This window comes from Nipponia nippon, unplaced genomic scaffold, assembly GCF_047370975.1.
Source record: "Nipponia nippon isolate SJK-2023a ecotype South Korea unplaced genomic scaffold, ASM4737097v1 scaffold_17, whole genome shotgun sequence".
In the NCBI taxonomy this organism is placed as follows: Eukaryota; Metazoa; Chordata; class Aves; order Pelecaniformes; family Threskiornithidae; genus Nipponia; species Nipponia nippon.
The window spans coordinates 11,576,604-11,592,607 of record NW_028262333.1 but is presented as its reverse complement, the minus strand read 5'-3'; the positions used below and the strand labels follow the sequence as shown (position 1 = coordinate 11,592,607).

The 16,004-nt window shown below is 37.9% G+C and overlaps 1 protein-coding gene across 2 annotated transcripts in view; it reads right to left on the bottom strand.

Annotated features, from left to right (window-relative positions):
- The window catches only part of SPOCK1 (SPARC (osteonectin), cwcv and kazal like domains proteoglycan 1), a 330,703-nt gene that overhangs the window by 215,191 nt on the left and 99,508 nt on the right, over positions 1–16,004 (bottom strand). For both annotated transcript variants that reach the window (XM_087754039.1, XM_087754040.1), the window contains exon 3: positions 6,145–6,190. In XM_087754039.1, coding sequence (XP_087610165.1) covers positions 6,145–6,190 — 46 coding nt within the window. The remainder of the gene's footprint in view (positions 1–6,144; positions 6,191–16,004) is intronic.

Genomic DNA, 16,004 nt, shown 5'->3' with positions numbered 1-16,004 from the left:
GCTCAAGGGGAATTCTTTGAAATGAAAGAGAGTTCATGTCTGTAATGAATAATGACAGTCGAGCCTATACGAGCATGTCCGACATTAGAGTCAGTCATTAATAGGTCCCAATTCAGGCAGATGAAGATTTTCACACAAGACAGTGGAAGAGGGATTTTGGGATTTCCCCCTCCCCCCCGCAGGGCAGATAGTGAAAGCCCTGAGAAGTAATATCCCTGTCTAGATTTCTCAGTTAGTGGGTAAGAAGACTGGGAATAAAGACAGTGAAAATAAAGACAAAGGCTGGAAGACAAGGGGGAAAGTTCAGACTATTTCTAACCCAGGGCTTCTATTCCTGAGAAGTCCAGCAGCTTGGAACACTTGGGATTTCCAGCACCAGTGATGGGTAAAATTCTGTTTCTAGCCAGGCCCTTTGCATCAGTGCAGGAGGCAGAATCAGGATAGGAGACTCACGCCAGCTCAGTCCACTGCAATCATCTGCCAGTGTCACAATCAAAATGGAAAGGGTGAGACTTGCACCTACTTGAACAGACAATTCCAGAGTTCAGTGGATGGTTTTAGGCATAGATTTGGGACAAAGTTCAGCACTACAACAGAATCAAGATTTTCTCCCTCTTACTGTATCCTTCTATAGCCTTGTTGTTAATAATAATAGCAGCTCAATGGTCTAAACATTTTTGGATTCAGAACTTACGTCTGCAATACAAAGTGCACCCCATTACTTCCACAGTTCCTGTGTTCTGTGTAACGATGCTTTAAAAAAAGCCATGTGGCAAGCAAATTGGACACCATTCCAAACTGTTTCCAGCAACTTTAAACCTAACTAAATGTACTCTTTATTTGTGCATCTTACCATAAAAATTACTAACATCTATTTGTCTGTAGAAGAATTTACTACAGCTATCAAGAGGTGGCTTTTAGCAGAAATTTTCAATAACAAGCTTATGTTTTTATTTAGCAGTTTTCACTTATACTAATACATAAAGTCTTAATAAGTTAATTTTCTGGCAAGTCTGAATAGGTGCAGAATATCAGGCGCATTTAATTACCATACCAAAATCTCTGACGTGAGAATGTTGCGCTAAACTTTTTCCCCAATTCCCTCTTTTCTTTCTCCAATGTAGCTGGAGAAGACTAGGAAAGTATGTCAAGTTAGCTGTCAAGCTCCTTAAGAACTCTCAAACGACCTTCTAAAAAAAAAAAAAAAACCACCAACCCTGTGATTCATATTTTAAAATCCTGACTAACTTGCCCCTTCCACTCTTCTGCTTTCTGGCTACTGCAACTCTGACAGAATTGAGTTCAATATTTATGACTAGCAATCATTTTCAAGCTATATGCTCTCCTGCCTTCTGCAGTCCGAATGCCTTGTTAGCTTGGCTCAATTGGTAAGATGCTCACCTTTGTATTGGTTTCTCCTGGGTTCAAGATGAATAAAAAGCTGGGCTGGTAGCTAGGCTAAAAATAAATTCCGATCACTCAAGTACCCTCCGAGACGCAGCTGAACCACTCAAGCTGACTTCCCTTGAAAAGGCATGTTATGCAAAGCTACCTCATGTGACTCTAGGGCTTGTTTCAGTGAAAGTCATGTATGCTTTTTTACAAAACAAGGTATTTTCTTGAGACGTACATGCAGATATTTCTTTCCGCATTGCAAGCAGAAAGAAGACAGCTTGATTGCACTGCTATTGTTTTTAAATGCATAATTAAATAATTCAATCTGCTGAATAAAGCTAGCTTTTTTTTAGAAAAGAATATAGAGTTGGTTGGACCCAGCAGACTCTTCTTTAAAAGATGCAAATGAAGTATAAGCCTAGAAGCATAACTCTACTGACTTTCAAAACCTCTGACTACTGTTGGTTTTTAAATCTGTTAAACATACTGAATCCTCCAGCTGCCTTTGCGAGATCACTTCTGGCAGGTATTAGCCATCTTCAGTTACTTCTAAGTCCTGCCTTCCCAGCTCCTTCATCGTGATTCTACAGTCTGGCTTCCATATAAAGACCTCACAACTGGAATATTCAAACATAATTTTACATTTAGAATTGAGAAAATAGATTTTAAACATTAAAACCATGTAAATCTGTCCCAAAGAGTGGGTATTCACACAAGTTAGCTTTAGCTTAGTGATGCTAGACTCAGATTTCCCATACAACCGAGGGAGAGAGGCAGTTGTCTGCTTTTCTTCACCCACTGGAGAAGTTATTTCTCTTCAATCACTGTAGGAAGAACCTTCGTGTTGTGAAACTAAAATTAGCCTTTGGGATATCTCTCAAAATAACAATTGTGTGGTGAGAACACAGAGCTGCTACTGAGTTCACAGGAGCAAGCTAGGGCTCCTTACCGCAGGATCTGCACAGGCTCTCTGGATACAAGAACCCCAAAGAATACAAAATAAAAGCTTTTCTATCTCCAAAATCATACAGGAGCGTAGGGGGCATTTAAACACCCCAACGCCAAAAGCAACAACATGGAAAAAAATGTCAGGGCAGGGAGGATGGAGAATTAAAGACTAAAGACAGATTAAACAATTTTCTTGCAGCTTGCACCGCATAAAAGTTCTAGGAGAAATTCTTCTGACTGCTCTATTTTTCCTGCATGGAAAATGACAGAAATTAAACCTGTGGTGGAAAACACCTGGAAAAGAGAAAGAAAGCATTCCTTCCTTCCTTTGTCTAAGCACTTCCTATTTAAATGGTACTCTCTTTATATACACATATATAGTATATATACTTACACACGTATATACCTATACGTATATATACACTAAGGATTAGTCTTGTCAGCATCTGATTCACAAGGCCCAAAGCAGCAGCACGATGTGATTTCTCTTAATTTCATCTTTTGGGTGACAACAACACAGGGGTCAGTGGCTAAAGACTCACATGCTCCACGTATATGTAACTAAACTAAGCAACAATTTTCTAAGGTACATTTTTCGTGTAAGAAATCTCTTTAGAAACATATGAGCAGCTATTTTAACATTCTAGTCAGGATGAATTTTACCACGGCCAAGAGTAGTGACCTCTTTGTCAAAAAGAATGACCTATTGGCCAAATGAAATCCATTTGTAAGATTTAAATGAGACAAAAGCAGTGTACAGATCTCTGTGCAAGGCAGAGTATCACGCTCAGACTGCATCACCTAGCCTGCATTCTGCCTTCTGAAAACAGACTATCCATAGTGTAGGAAAAATTTTACACTGAAAGAGAAACAATCCTTTTCTTTGTAAAGAGACAGGAATCTTTAACAGATGTATGACTGTTTGTATTGCTTCAAGGTATCCACGTGTGATTTTAGATTCTCTAAAATGATTTGTGTTTTTGCCCAGAGTCAGACATCTCACTAACACAATGAACAAGATAGTTTTAAAGCACGTCAGTTCAAAATCTTTTTGCAATATTTTGCCAGGATTTACCTTTTTGTTTTTTCTCTTGGGAAGGCAGAGGGTCACAAGGCCTCTGAAAGTGGTAGGAGCAAAAGTTCCATTTGAAGTCCATAGGATTTGTAATCCTAAATCCCTCAAATGCCTTTGAAAATCTCTCTGTGGATATATGCCTTGACAAAAACATCATCTTTCCCTTTCCTTTGACACTGAAGTTCCGCTTCCATAAAGACAGAATCTACGCTCTTCAGCTCTAACGTGTATAAGCCCCCCAGTGATGTTCTCAGGAGCTACCTATAGACAACACAAGGAACACGTTTGCCAAAGAAATACAGAAATAGACGTAAAGTGAAATTTTTAAAAGCACCTTCAGAGAATTCCAATGGGTATTTTCTTCCTAAACACTTTAGCAATTTTGAAAATTCAAATCTCTGATCAGCAAAGCTGCTCCCTTTTATGTCTCCTGTTTGTAAAATAAATGACTGCCAAAGCTCAAATTGAAAGCAAATAAAGAAAGCATTGTGGTTTCATCTCCTCCACTGGCCTGTCACTTATCTAGTTACCCCTTCCTTCATTTATTCACACCTTTCCTTCTCCTTCTTAACTGATTCACTCTTTCTTCTCATTTGTGGTATGATTCACAAGTATAATTTCATAAAATTTGATTTCTAGAGGCATAAAAATGTTTTTCTGTAACATGACTTGCTTTTTTTTTTTTTTAAGCAGTTAGTAAAAAATTAGTAACTAACTTAACTATTGGGCACCTCCCGCAATTATGCAACACTGATATTATCTACTATTCTTTAACCATTATCCACTGGTTGCAACTCAGCGACACCAGAGATAAGCCATATTTGGAGAAGGCCATATTATTTCCATTTTCTTGTTTCCCTCTGTGTACCACATTGTGACTGTTTCACCATGAACTCTTTTTTTAAAACAAAACAAAAAGCTATCTGCCTGCTCAATAATGTGCCTAGAGTAATTTGCTTGCAGTAATACCTTTTCTGAATGAAATCACAACAATTATATATCAAAATAGCCACTTCACATTCTGAAGGGCAATGGAAGTCTCACACTCTACTTGAATGCCACTTAACTTTGAACACAGGATCCAAAAGAGGAGGGCTGTGCAATGGAGCTACACGACTGAAATTCATTTGTATTGTAGTTACCGTGTGTAAGATCATTCCTTTCTAAGTGACTGGAGCATAACATCTTTTAAAATCCCTACAAATTTCAGAGCAGAAGTAGATTGAAACTTATAGAATACCATCTTGAATAAAATTCTAGGACACTGGCGTTCTGCAGTTTAAGAGGTGTGATGTTGAATAATGAACCAAAGCTAGTCAAAGAAATCCAGGATCCTAAAAATGCCTTAAGCAATGGAAAAAGTCTACTAACTACCTGTGATTTTACAGCTGTAATATCCTCGCCTCATATGCGTTCTCAAGCAGGAATTATATGAGCTTCACTGAACATTACAAACAGGAAAAATGAGCAACTGTCAAAAGCCAAACAGAGAGGTTAACCAACCTGTGCTTTATATTGTGTTTTGTTATCCTCCACAAATCAAACAGCTGATAACTGGTTCTACCAAATCAAAAGAAGCTGTGCAAAATGTAATTTTTAACATTTGTCCTGAAAAAAATACGTTCTAGAAAGCTTTAAGAAATAATTAAATATAAGCCCCAAATGGTTTCATATTACATTTTTTGAGGGTGCTCTGGTATGGTATGTTACAGAATCTTAGTGTCAAAGTGACAAATATAACAAATAGCAAAGTTAAAATACAATATTCTGATTTTAAGGACAAAATTATGGCATGCTATCAGCTTGCACTACTTTTGGATCCGTCTTTCAGAGGATGGACTGCTGACTTTTCTTTGCGTACCATGTTTTTTACTGACGAGACATTAACTATCAAATAGAACCCACTGCACCTAGCAACATCAGGGCTACTAGTGTTACCAGCGATGTTCATCTATGGTATTCGGAATGAATGTCTCTTACCATCCCATCAGAAAAGTTTGTTGCTAGCTATGAACACCAAGCAGAGAATGCTTCATGTGGAGTTGCTATCTGTGATCTCTTTTAAATTGGCAATTTGAAGTTCTTTTTCCTGGCATGGCTGTTGTTCCCAGTGCTACCCTGGAGACAACAGTTAGAATATTTTTTATTGTTTTTTCCTATCCTTTGGTGGCTGGCCTGGAAATTGTTGAAGTACTGCCATAACGTAACAACTCACCAAGACAAAGTGCAAAATGTCAGTTACAGAATCTGTATCTGAATCAGCAGCATATACGCAACACACTTCTTTTGAAAACCAGCCCTGAAATTCATACATTACAACTGGCTTCAAAGAATTGGCCCCTTAAGTGTTAGGAAATGCAGTAATTACATTTATGACATTCATTTAGCAAAGTTTTTAACATGAAAGAAAACGTATGTGAAGATACCTGTTTTAAATTGCATGTTAGACTGAGATTCATGGTTACAGAGAACCTTTCTAAGCATATATACCATCACTGAATACAAACTGGAATGGATGGTGATTAAAAAACGTGGCTGAAAAATACAGAGATGAGCCAAAGCCATATACATAAACCACCTCAAGCTGTGACTAAATTGGGAATAAGATATAAGTATGAATATAGCTCTTCACTAATTCATGGAACAGACAGAGGAAGAAAGGCATAAAGTATACAGCGATATCACAAAATAGCAGAAGACAACCACAAAATGTGTACTAACTTTACCTTGATCAAAAGGCTTGTTTGGATTCCAGTTTCTGAAATAATCATCCTAAATGGGGAGGAAAAAAAAGGAAATTCAGGAAAAATATAATCAGTCTTTTCAGTACAATTTTACGTAACTAAACTACAAATGAATCAACTCATCTTTTGATCCTAACATATTTAGCCCAAATCAGATAAGAATATCAACAGGTTGTGTCCTAAAGAGTAGTAAATGCAGGCGAGAAATTAAAGAATAAAAAATTCCTTGGATTCAGCACCTTGAATTTTTATCCTGAATTGTTTTTCAAAGTATGCCCATTATTAAATATTTTCTGATAACTCTGTATTATTTCCTGTCAGTCTATAACTTTCGATATCAAAGAGAAAAGCATACTGTTCAGATAACGTAACATGATCCACACCATCCTGGTGTGGTGAAAGGTCAGCAAAGTAAATCCAAAACCACTTATATTCATTCGGATGCATGTAAATCACACCATTGTGAATGCACAGAAATACAGCAATAATACCGTAAACATTATACTTAAAGTACAATAACATCCAGGAGCACTTACAGTGAATACTTTTGTCACTGTTCCCACTACTGAATTTTAAAAATCTTATAAATCTGATGTACAGACATTATTCTGCTGTGAGTCTTGTGGTTCTGTTTTACATAATTCTGATTGGACTTTAAAATGGAGAAGGTAGGAACTGTCAGAATGCCTGGCCAACTGATTATACTGTTGGAAACAAGTCTCTCTGCAGAAAGAACGGAAAAGTTTTCTGTGTGTTGTATCAATTTGTATTCTATGTACTTAGCGAATATTGACCTGAAGGCAAAGTTTCCCCCACTTCAGAGTGCCATCAACCCTAGTCCTAAAGAACCAGGATTCAAGCCCAACTGTTATATTTAGTTTCAGCATATTCTGTAGATGTCACTTGTGTCCTCTTTGAGAGGAAGTGATGACAACAGAATAATGTATTTGAAGTGAGGAAGCATGGAAGATTTCTCTAATACTGTGATATTTGTCTGCATATTAATCTTCATTTCCTTTTTAATATATCCAGTATTCTATATTCATTTCTTGAGGGCTGCCACTGAAGAGATCTCTTTATCAAGCTGTCCAGAATGACACCTAGATTTCTTTTTCCTGCCAGGAGGGTAACTGAAAACCCATCAGTCTGAATAAGACACCTAAATTATGTCTTCCATAGGGCTTTGCTTACCATTTATCTCCAGTACACTGAATTTCACATGCTCTCATGCCATCCAGTCGCCCTAACTTAGAACGTTTTGGAGACTTGAAAGCCAGCATGTCTTACTTTCTGGGTTCAGAACAGGCCAGGGGGCTGTTACGGGAGGAGCAGGGACTCTCCATGCCCTTGCTGCATACCAGGAGATGCACCTTACGGTAGTGCATTCCTTTCTGAACGCTATGGCCAGCATGAGAAGCAGAAAATAGTAACGCTTACAGCATGGAGAACTGTGAACTGCTATCCTGCTCTTCTCTGCCTGCTCTGGGGGAAGGCAAGGACAGGCAAATGCTCCCTGTAATGAAGGGGGCTGGATGTAATTCTGCACAACTATCGGGAGATGTATTTTCTTTCTCCAAGTATATTCATGCTCAGTGTCTATACTGACTTTATGGAGAATGACGATGTTCCACCATAATACCAAAGATTATTATTTATAATTTATTTCAGATACATCAAAAATATCTATACTTTTTCTTCAGAAGTACGGGGTTTGGCACCAGAAATAGAATCACAGACTTGCCTTTGAATTCCGCAGCTTTGTTAATACAAAAACCCCCTCATTGTTATACAATGCTTTGTAATTGATTATGATGCACTGCTCAATTCACCAAGCATTAATCACTTTTCAGAATACGTTGGGTTTTAAGCTTTTTGAGCAGCACAATTTTTTTCCAGCAAGAAAATATTCTTTTTTTTGCCTGCTTACATTTTTTCCTAGGTGTTGCTTTGCTGCTGGGTTTTCAGCATCAGAAACTGTTAAATAATTCAAATCCCAAGAACGATTTCTTATGCTGTTGCCATATGGAACCAGTTTTGAAATAAGGATTGGAAAGGGGGTTTATCTCAATTTCAGTGTCAAAGGAATATTTTACAGAAAATGCACCTTCCTCACAAAAAACCTACAAAACACCCACCTCTCCTGTAAACGTATTCCTTCTCGTTTTCTCCTTTAGGCAGATCTGTTTAGTATTCCTTTTTGAAAATTGAAACTATATTTATTTTAGCATATGCCTGAAACTACAGTATGATAACAGGAAAATACACAAGAAAAAATATGGAAAAAAAATCCCTAAAAAGTAGAATAGAGAAAACCTTTGAGATTTTCAATATATAAACCTCATTATTATTTACAGGAGTAAATAATAACTACACATACATTAGAGCAATACGGTCAATAGCAGTTCAAAATAACTTATGCCAGTTGGACAACAGAAAATACAGCACTAGAGTTTCACTTCAGCATTGATACCAGCAAGAACTGTAACTGAATGGTTATGGCACTGTAAAGGTGAAATTCACCCTGTAGATATGGCTGAGCAGAAAATCTATGTCTCATTTAAATACAACCTAAAGCTCTGAATTGAAAAATGGACAGTGCTTTGTGCCAGTACTCTGCAAGGTGCTGAAATTTATACATCAACTTGAAATTACGTCTGTTAGGAGGAGCATCTCTTAATATCTCCGAATGGACACCATCATTTCACTGTAACTTCCTCCAACAGAAAACAGCATGCTGATATAGCAATATACAGTGCCTAAACATCACACTGATTTCCTGGTGTATATCATTCAAATAAACAAAATACGATCAGCTTGATTAAAGAGATTTAACATTCCCATTCAATAAAACACCTTCCTGACAAAAATAACTGCACAGAAATCCATGCATTTCTGAGCTTTCTACTAGGACAGATACTAATGTGCTTAAAATACCTTATGTCTGCTGTAACATATGAAACTGTTATGTTATTTTAATATTAACATGTTAATAAATCAATATTAACATATTAATAATTAACATGTATCAATACATTTCATTCATAACAATATTTACAGTTGATCGTAACAGTTTAAAGTACAATATGAATTATGATATGTTGTAAATACTTTTATTCACTCTATGGATATTTACAAGTTAAAAGTGAAAAACCTACCTCAACTTCCTGAATACGTAAGCATTACAAATGAGAAAAGAAAAAAGAATGAAGTAAACCAATATAAAAATGTTAACATTCATCAGTTTTCTCCTCAGTGGCCTTTTAAATGTGAAATCACTTATTTCAGATGACCTTCACCTCCAAATGAAATAATTTTCTCTCTTTCTTTTCTGACCTTTCCACCTTTGCCGTCATGGCCCAGTTTTCATCTGCTGAGCTTTAGCCAAACGCCATTCTATTAGCACATTTCTCTCTCTCTCACCAAAAAAAGGCACTTTCACTTCATTTTGGCTGACAAAAACACCAGAACGTGTTTTTCCACATACTCATGTGTTACATACCTGATATAAGAGAGAATTAATTTTTTTTTTTCCCCTAGCTGACTTTAAAGACTATTTATTTGATGGACTTTGAAGGGAAGGCAAAACCAGGCATGGATCCAGTTCAATACAACAGGTGACAGCAACTGAGAAACATTTTTGGTGAACAAATATTTAAAAATATCTTTCTCCTTACACAGAATTCACACTTCAAAGATTTTGCCTATGGTTCAGTGGCTACATATGACTAAGTCAATCTTTTAATTAACTGAAGGGACTCTGCACACCTAAAATCATGCATGAAAAGTGAAGAATTGATATCGCAAACAAAGACTGAATCTGACTCCCTTAGCTCAACCCAGCATTATGTAAATGTGATGTATTGGCTTGGCCTCTGCACGTAGCCAGGAATAAATGTGAACCCCAAACTCAGACGTTGACTGTCCCTCCCACAGAACACAAACACACCAAAGGGAATGGTACAGAGCTTTACTGCAAGTCCTGTGGCTCCAGGTCCCTGATGGACTCACATCACAGGTAAATACTCAGCTTTCACTTCCAGGAAAAGAAATCTGACTCCTCTAAAACTGGCCCCAACCCAGTTCTTGAGGAAATCTTGAGTTCTGTTCTGTTCTCACTGGGTGCAGGATGAGGCCTTTGGCAAGATTCCTTTCTGCCTGCTCATAAAGTCTACTGCCTGCCTAGGATAGACATCCACCTGGGACAGCATGCAGGTAACCTGAGAGGGTCCCTCACACAGAGCACAGCTCATTTTTGACATCCCCTGACCTAATTCAATTGCAAGACTTGGGGCAGGAGCTGTCTTCTCAGTTCTCTATCTGTTTGTCACTTAGCATTATGGAATCCTACTTCAACATTTTACCCTCAGGAAGCTTAACTGAGAAATAAGTTATGATCATAACAAATGAAAACATTTTAGAAAAGCAAATATAAATTGCTAGACTTGGGCCTCAGTTCTTTATGACACTTTTATTATTTTGATTTGAGCAATCAAGAGATGAGATGAAACATGTTTTGAAGTGATTTAAATCCATTTTGCCGTATCATGCATAATAAATTATTGTTTCCTAACAAGAGCAAAATATTCTTTTATCATTCAATACATAGGTGTCAAATCCAGCCAACTTAGATTGATATGCCATCAAAGTCAATCAAGAGAATGATCATATGTGAAACTAAGTGTGCAAAGGGCATATTAAAAAGTGCTAGTTTAAAAGCTCACAAAAGCTTTCTTACTTTCTTACAGGCCGAACTACAAAAAATCTCATTCATCAGAACCGATAGATTCATCAGAATTCATAGACTGGGTTCTGATGATTGCAAAAATCAAACCTTGAACTAGACCTGGGTCTGACACAATTTCCTGTTAGTCGTAACAGAAAAGTTAGCAAATAGAAATTGACCCTAAGACCAGCACATTAATATCTGACTGCTCTTTTCTCCTAGTATCCTCCATATCACTACAATAACAATACACTTAAAAAACTGAAATGAATGGTAAAACCAAACAGATTCATCCTCTTTTCCCCCACCAACTAAGAATGTAAACAAGAGCTTCTTGTTCTCCTGAAGTTAAGTATTTCAGTTATTCCCACCAAACCTACTCTATTGTCACTTTTTGGTTTAGTTATTACCTAAGACTTGATATTTTGGAAGAGTTAACAAAGTATGGTTAATTTAACACACAGGCACTTACTTTATTTACTTATCAAAAAGAAGCTCTTGCAAGATGCTCTTGTTTATAAATAGAGCCAAACATTACCTAAATGGGTGCATAAATATTTATATTTTGTTGCACTAATCCAGCTTATAAGTTATTTGTATGAATCAAGCAGAAGTGAGATGCTGACTGAAAAAACTCCACAGAAAATCCCCCTCACTTTGCACCTTTCAGAACGAGCTCAGTTCTGTTTCCTCCCCCAAGGCCTGGGAAGATCGCACCAAACTGGATAAGCCCACAGGGTATACAGCCATCGCAAAACCCTCATCATGGATCCTTCCTGAGGAAACTCATAGACAAAGGGCATAGCCCTAAGGACTGTCAGACAACCTTTTGGAGGTAATCTTCATTCCCAGCTCCTCCCAGCCAACAAGAGCTTAAATTTCTAAATATCTCCAGGAGGGACATTTATTAACACTGGTTTGCAGCCTGCTTAGCATTTTTCCTCTTCCACCCTCGATCTCTGATTAAACCTTTTACCCTCATAAAGACCAGCTGGGAAAAGTGGTAATTACCAGCTCATTGCTTTTTTAAAATTAGCTCCAGAAAGATGCAGCTGCATTTTCTGCCTCTCTACCTTGCAGTACAGAAGATCATTCCAACACCAAGCAGTGTGAAAGCACCAGCTGCTGCTTGCTAAAGTCAATCTAGCCTGTATCATAAATATCTCCCCAAGGCCTATTGCCTGTTTTAAGCAAATAGTTTGTGTCAGCATATTACACATTATTTATTTATTTCTTTAAGAGGAAGAGAAAATATTTTGCCCACCAAATACTTCAGTGAATAAAGATTTCCCAATAGTAGCTAATGCCCAGAGTCTGCATTAGTGTTAAGAGCTGACGCCAAACACCTAAGCACATTAAGACATCTCTAACCACCTCTGAGGTCTCTCTCTCTCTCGTGGGAATGAGAAAATATGCATCCAAACATGATGCTTTTGCTTAGTGAATTAGTAGTGCTTGTGCTCTGGATATTGCATTTTAAATTTGGTAGGGGAAACCTTTGAAAAGTTTAGTGATAAATTTCCCAGAAAGGCCAGGAGTGCAGCGGTTTACTTAAAGAGATAGCAACGTTAAGTGGTGAAACTGAAAGAAACCACTCCAGGCTGAAGTAGTACCTCAGGGAATGAAAGGTCTGAGGGTGTCACGACCTGTCTAGAATACTGTAACTAAGTCATTAATAAAAAAACTAATTAAATGCTTTAGCCTAGAATGAAAGCAAGGCTGGTATAAAGCGTTCACAATGGACTCGTATATAATGCTAAATACATTTATACCTGTTTATTAATAGCAGTATAAAATACATAAATAGATATCCAAGTCCTCAGATACGTATGGCATAAAAAAGATCCTTGACCATGTATTACAATCGCGATGTCCCATAAGACTCGAATTCTCAGCACGTGTACTTTTTCAGCTACCACTAACGCGCAAAACAATTTCTTCTGCTTAATGTGGCCCATTCTCTTCGTATTTTCATAAATTAAAAGTTTTTTGGTTGGTTGTTGGGTTTTTTTTTCACTATATTAGGAAATAAGATTTGCAACTCCTGTTTTTTTACTGGAGTTTCCATAGGCAATACTAAGAAAGTGGTACACACAACTTTCAGCATAGGCTTTCTTTACCCACAGTCACAATGATTCATTGGTGGCAAAAATTTCAGAAATGAAATAACAAAAAGTTGGAAAATAATTGAAAAATAAGTTACCACTGAGTCCAAGTCAGCCAGAATAAGAATTCTCATTCTTCAGAACTCAATCATATGGCCTTTTACAACAGAAATCTTCCAGCTGCTCTACTGTTTTTTTTTGTGTGTGGTTTTTTTTTTATAAAAAGACAAATATAGTAAGAATTAAAAATATTTCTTAAAAAAAACCCAAACCACTCTGTTTATCCATAAGACTGAAGCCAGAGGGTATGTCTACAATGATGAGAGCAAACAGATGCTCATTTACTCTGCTTGTGCTTCAAGCAGGATGAACGAGGGCCAGCTGTGAGCCAGAAGCTATATAGCTGCTTTAGCACAGCACTGTGCCAGCGTACACAGCTGATATATTTGGGTGGCTGGAACAATCACACAACTGTCTACACTAGCTTGTGCTGAAATACTGAAAACTGAAAAAAAAGCCTTGGTTTGATTATTCTTTGCTGCTCTTTTAGTAGACTAACTTTAGAAATACATTATCACTTCTGCCTGAACTCTTCCTCTCATTAGCATGCGCTGAAAAGCCTCTTGTCCCTGCCTGAAGTTAAATAATTCTTTCTAACTTTACTTCCACCATGTTTTTCACACTTCAGTGTGTCCCACCAGCCACACCAGGTTATGCTGCAAGCTGCAAAGTTCTCACAAGCCCAAAAATGTAAAACTTGGGAGTCTCCCCAGGTATGGGCTCACTGATCCTTGTTGTGTTGGATGTGCTGTACTGTCACAGATGCTACAACTCCAAGACCAGATTGAAAAACAGAATCTTACTTTGTTGCTTATGTTGTAAATTAACAACACATACCCACTAGCTACAGTGCCTCAGCCACACTGAACTGTCTTAGAGGCACTGAAGAATCCCGTTCAATGCGTTTTTTCTCCAATCTCGAGTTCCCCTTCCATGACCTTTGCAAAGGGCCTCCACTGTGGCTATCAGAGAGGCAGCAAGGGGAGGGAGGAATTCAGATGGAAGGAAGACAGGCAGTGGAATACTTCTAAGAAGGCCTGAGGATGAGAAGTGTTGCAGTGATGATTTACCATCTCAGCTGAAACAATTTCCTCACGCAATCAGATCCTAGGGCAATCTGCAAGGAAACTCAATAGTTACTGACCCCTAAATAAATGTGTAAGGTCCTACTCTCTCCACCAGTTGGTCCCAGACACTTGAGAGTTTCCGATTTCTCTGGTTACTCTTTGATTACACTCCAATGCCTACAGCATGTTTATGCAAATCTCTACTTAACCAGAATGCCCCATCCATCTCCCACAACAAACATCGTTGATTCAGCTTCTGAATTTCATTCAGGGTTCCCAGTACTAGCCAATAAATTAAACTTAAAATCACTTATTCAGAAACAGGACTGTGTGGGAGGGAAGGTGTAGGTGGCAAACAGGAGACAAGTAAAAGAGGACGGCAGCAGAATTCTGGGACAAAGAGGACTGAAGCTCCACAGGGTGTAAATGCAGCACCAGGTCCAGATCGCAGCAGCTGTTTGTGGGCTCATTACCAAGGAGTTCCCACCCAAGGAGCCAAGCCCAAGCAGGGTGGTACCGGGTAGCAAAGCTGAGTGCCCTCACAGGAGGCCACAGAACAAACATACTTCAGTAAAATAAGCTTGAGAGGTCCCTCTGATGAAACGATACTTGGCACTTGTACCATCTGCCATGGAATTTACAATCCTTTTAGAAAACCAAAGCCTGCCATGCCCAAGTCAATGGAGTTACACTGTTTTCAGAGGACTGGGAAAATACAGTCAAGACCAATGGGATTTTTACTTAGCTAGAAAATACACACGCCCTCTTCCCTACAAGCTTTGCGCTAGTCCTCAGTTTGACCCGTGAAGAACTACTTAAATTGTGCAGCAGCTCCAGCACAGAGCACAGCTAGAAGCAGCCCTGGGAATCATTAACTCCCACTTTCACAGCCCGCGTAGCACTAGTCCAACAGGAAGCAAGAAGCAGCGCCAGAGATTACAGAAATATATTCTCCCCTCCTTCCAGGTGGAACTCCTTAGAGCAGCGTTATTTCTGATCTTTGAACTAACACTACGCATGAATTAGCAACTGGGCAGATAGGCTAACTAATCTAGTGATTCTTATAAGGTTCCAACTAAGACACAAGTTGGGAACCTGGCCTGGTGTTGTTTTCTCACATGATTGTTTGCTTGTTTTCCACTTATCAAAACCATTGTGCCTTTATCTAGGATTATTATTGTGAATATTGGTGAAGAATGTCCCCCTGAAGGTTCTCTCTATATAGACAATACTATTGCTAATAAATCATATTCTCAATAAGTGTAATATTTAAAACATACCTTGAAAGGAGAGCTACTAAACTCTTTGCACATCTTAATTTTCATTCAAAGACTCGAATTGCATACTTAGAAAGCAATTGTTTTTAGGCAGCTTGAAAGCCAAACACATCAAGTTTGAAGGTTATAAAGCCATTGGCAATGTTACTTCACTTTCACTATCCTTGTTGCTTTGAGAGTACATTTGCAGTAGCTGTTTGTGACAGATTCACTGGCCCTTTTTAGCTGAACATTTGGGGTTTGTATCTGGAGAACAACATCCACATAAAAGAATCCTAATGCAACCACTGCTTTCACATATGAGAACTGCTTTACAGTGAATAACAATGTGCATAATGATTAAACACATAGAGCTATTTCTTGTTTTATTGTACAAGAAGTCTTCAGAAAACTGTTTTGAATCACGTGATTTTTTTTTAATTTACCATTATGTGAATAATCTCATTATGAGATAAAGCGATAATTCTCCTAATATCAGAACTACAAAAGTTAGAATATCAGTGTTTAAAACATGCAAGGGAACAAACAGCAGTTGAATAAAATCAACTTATCTAACTGATATTTAGTGACACAATTTTCTGAGATCTATAGAGACAGTTAAACTAGTTAC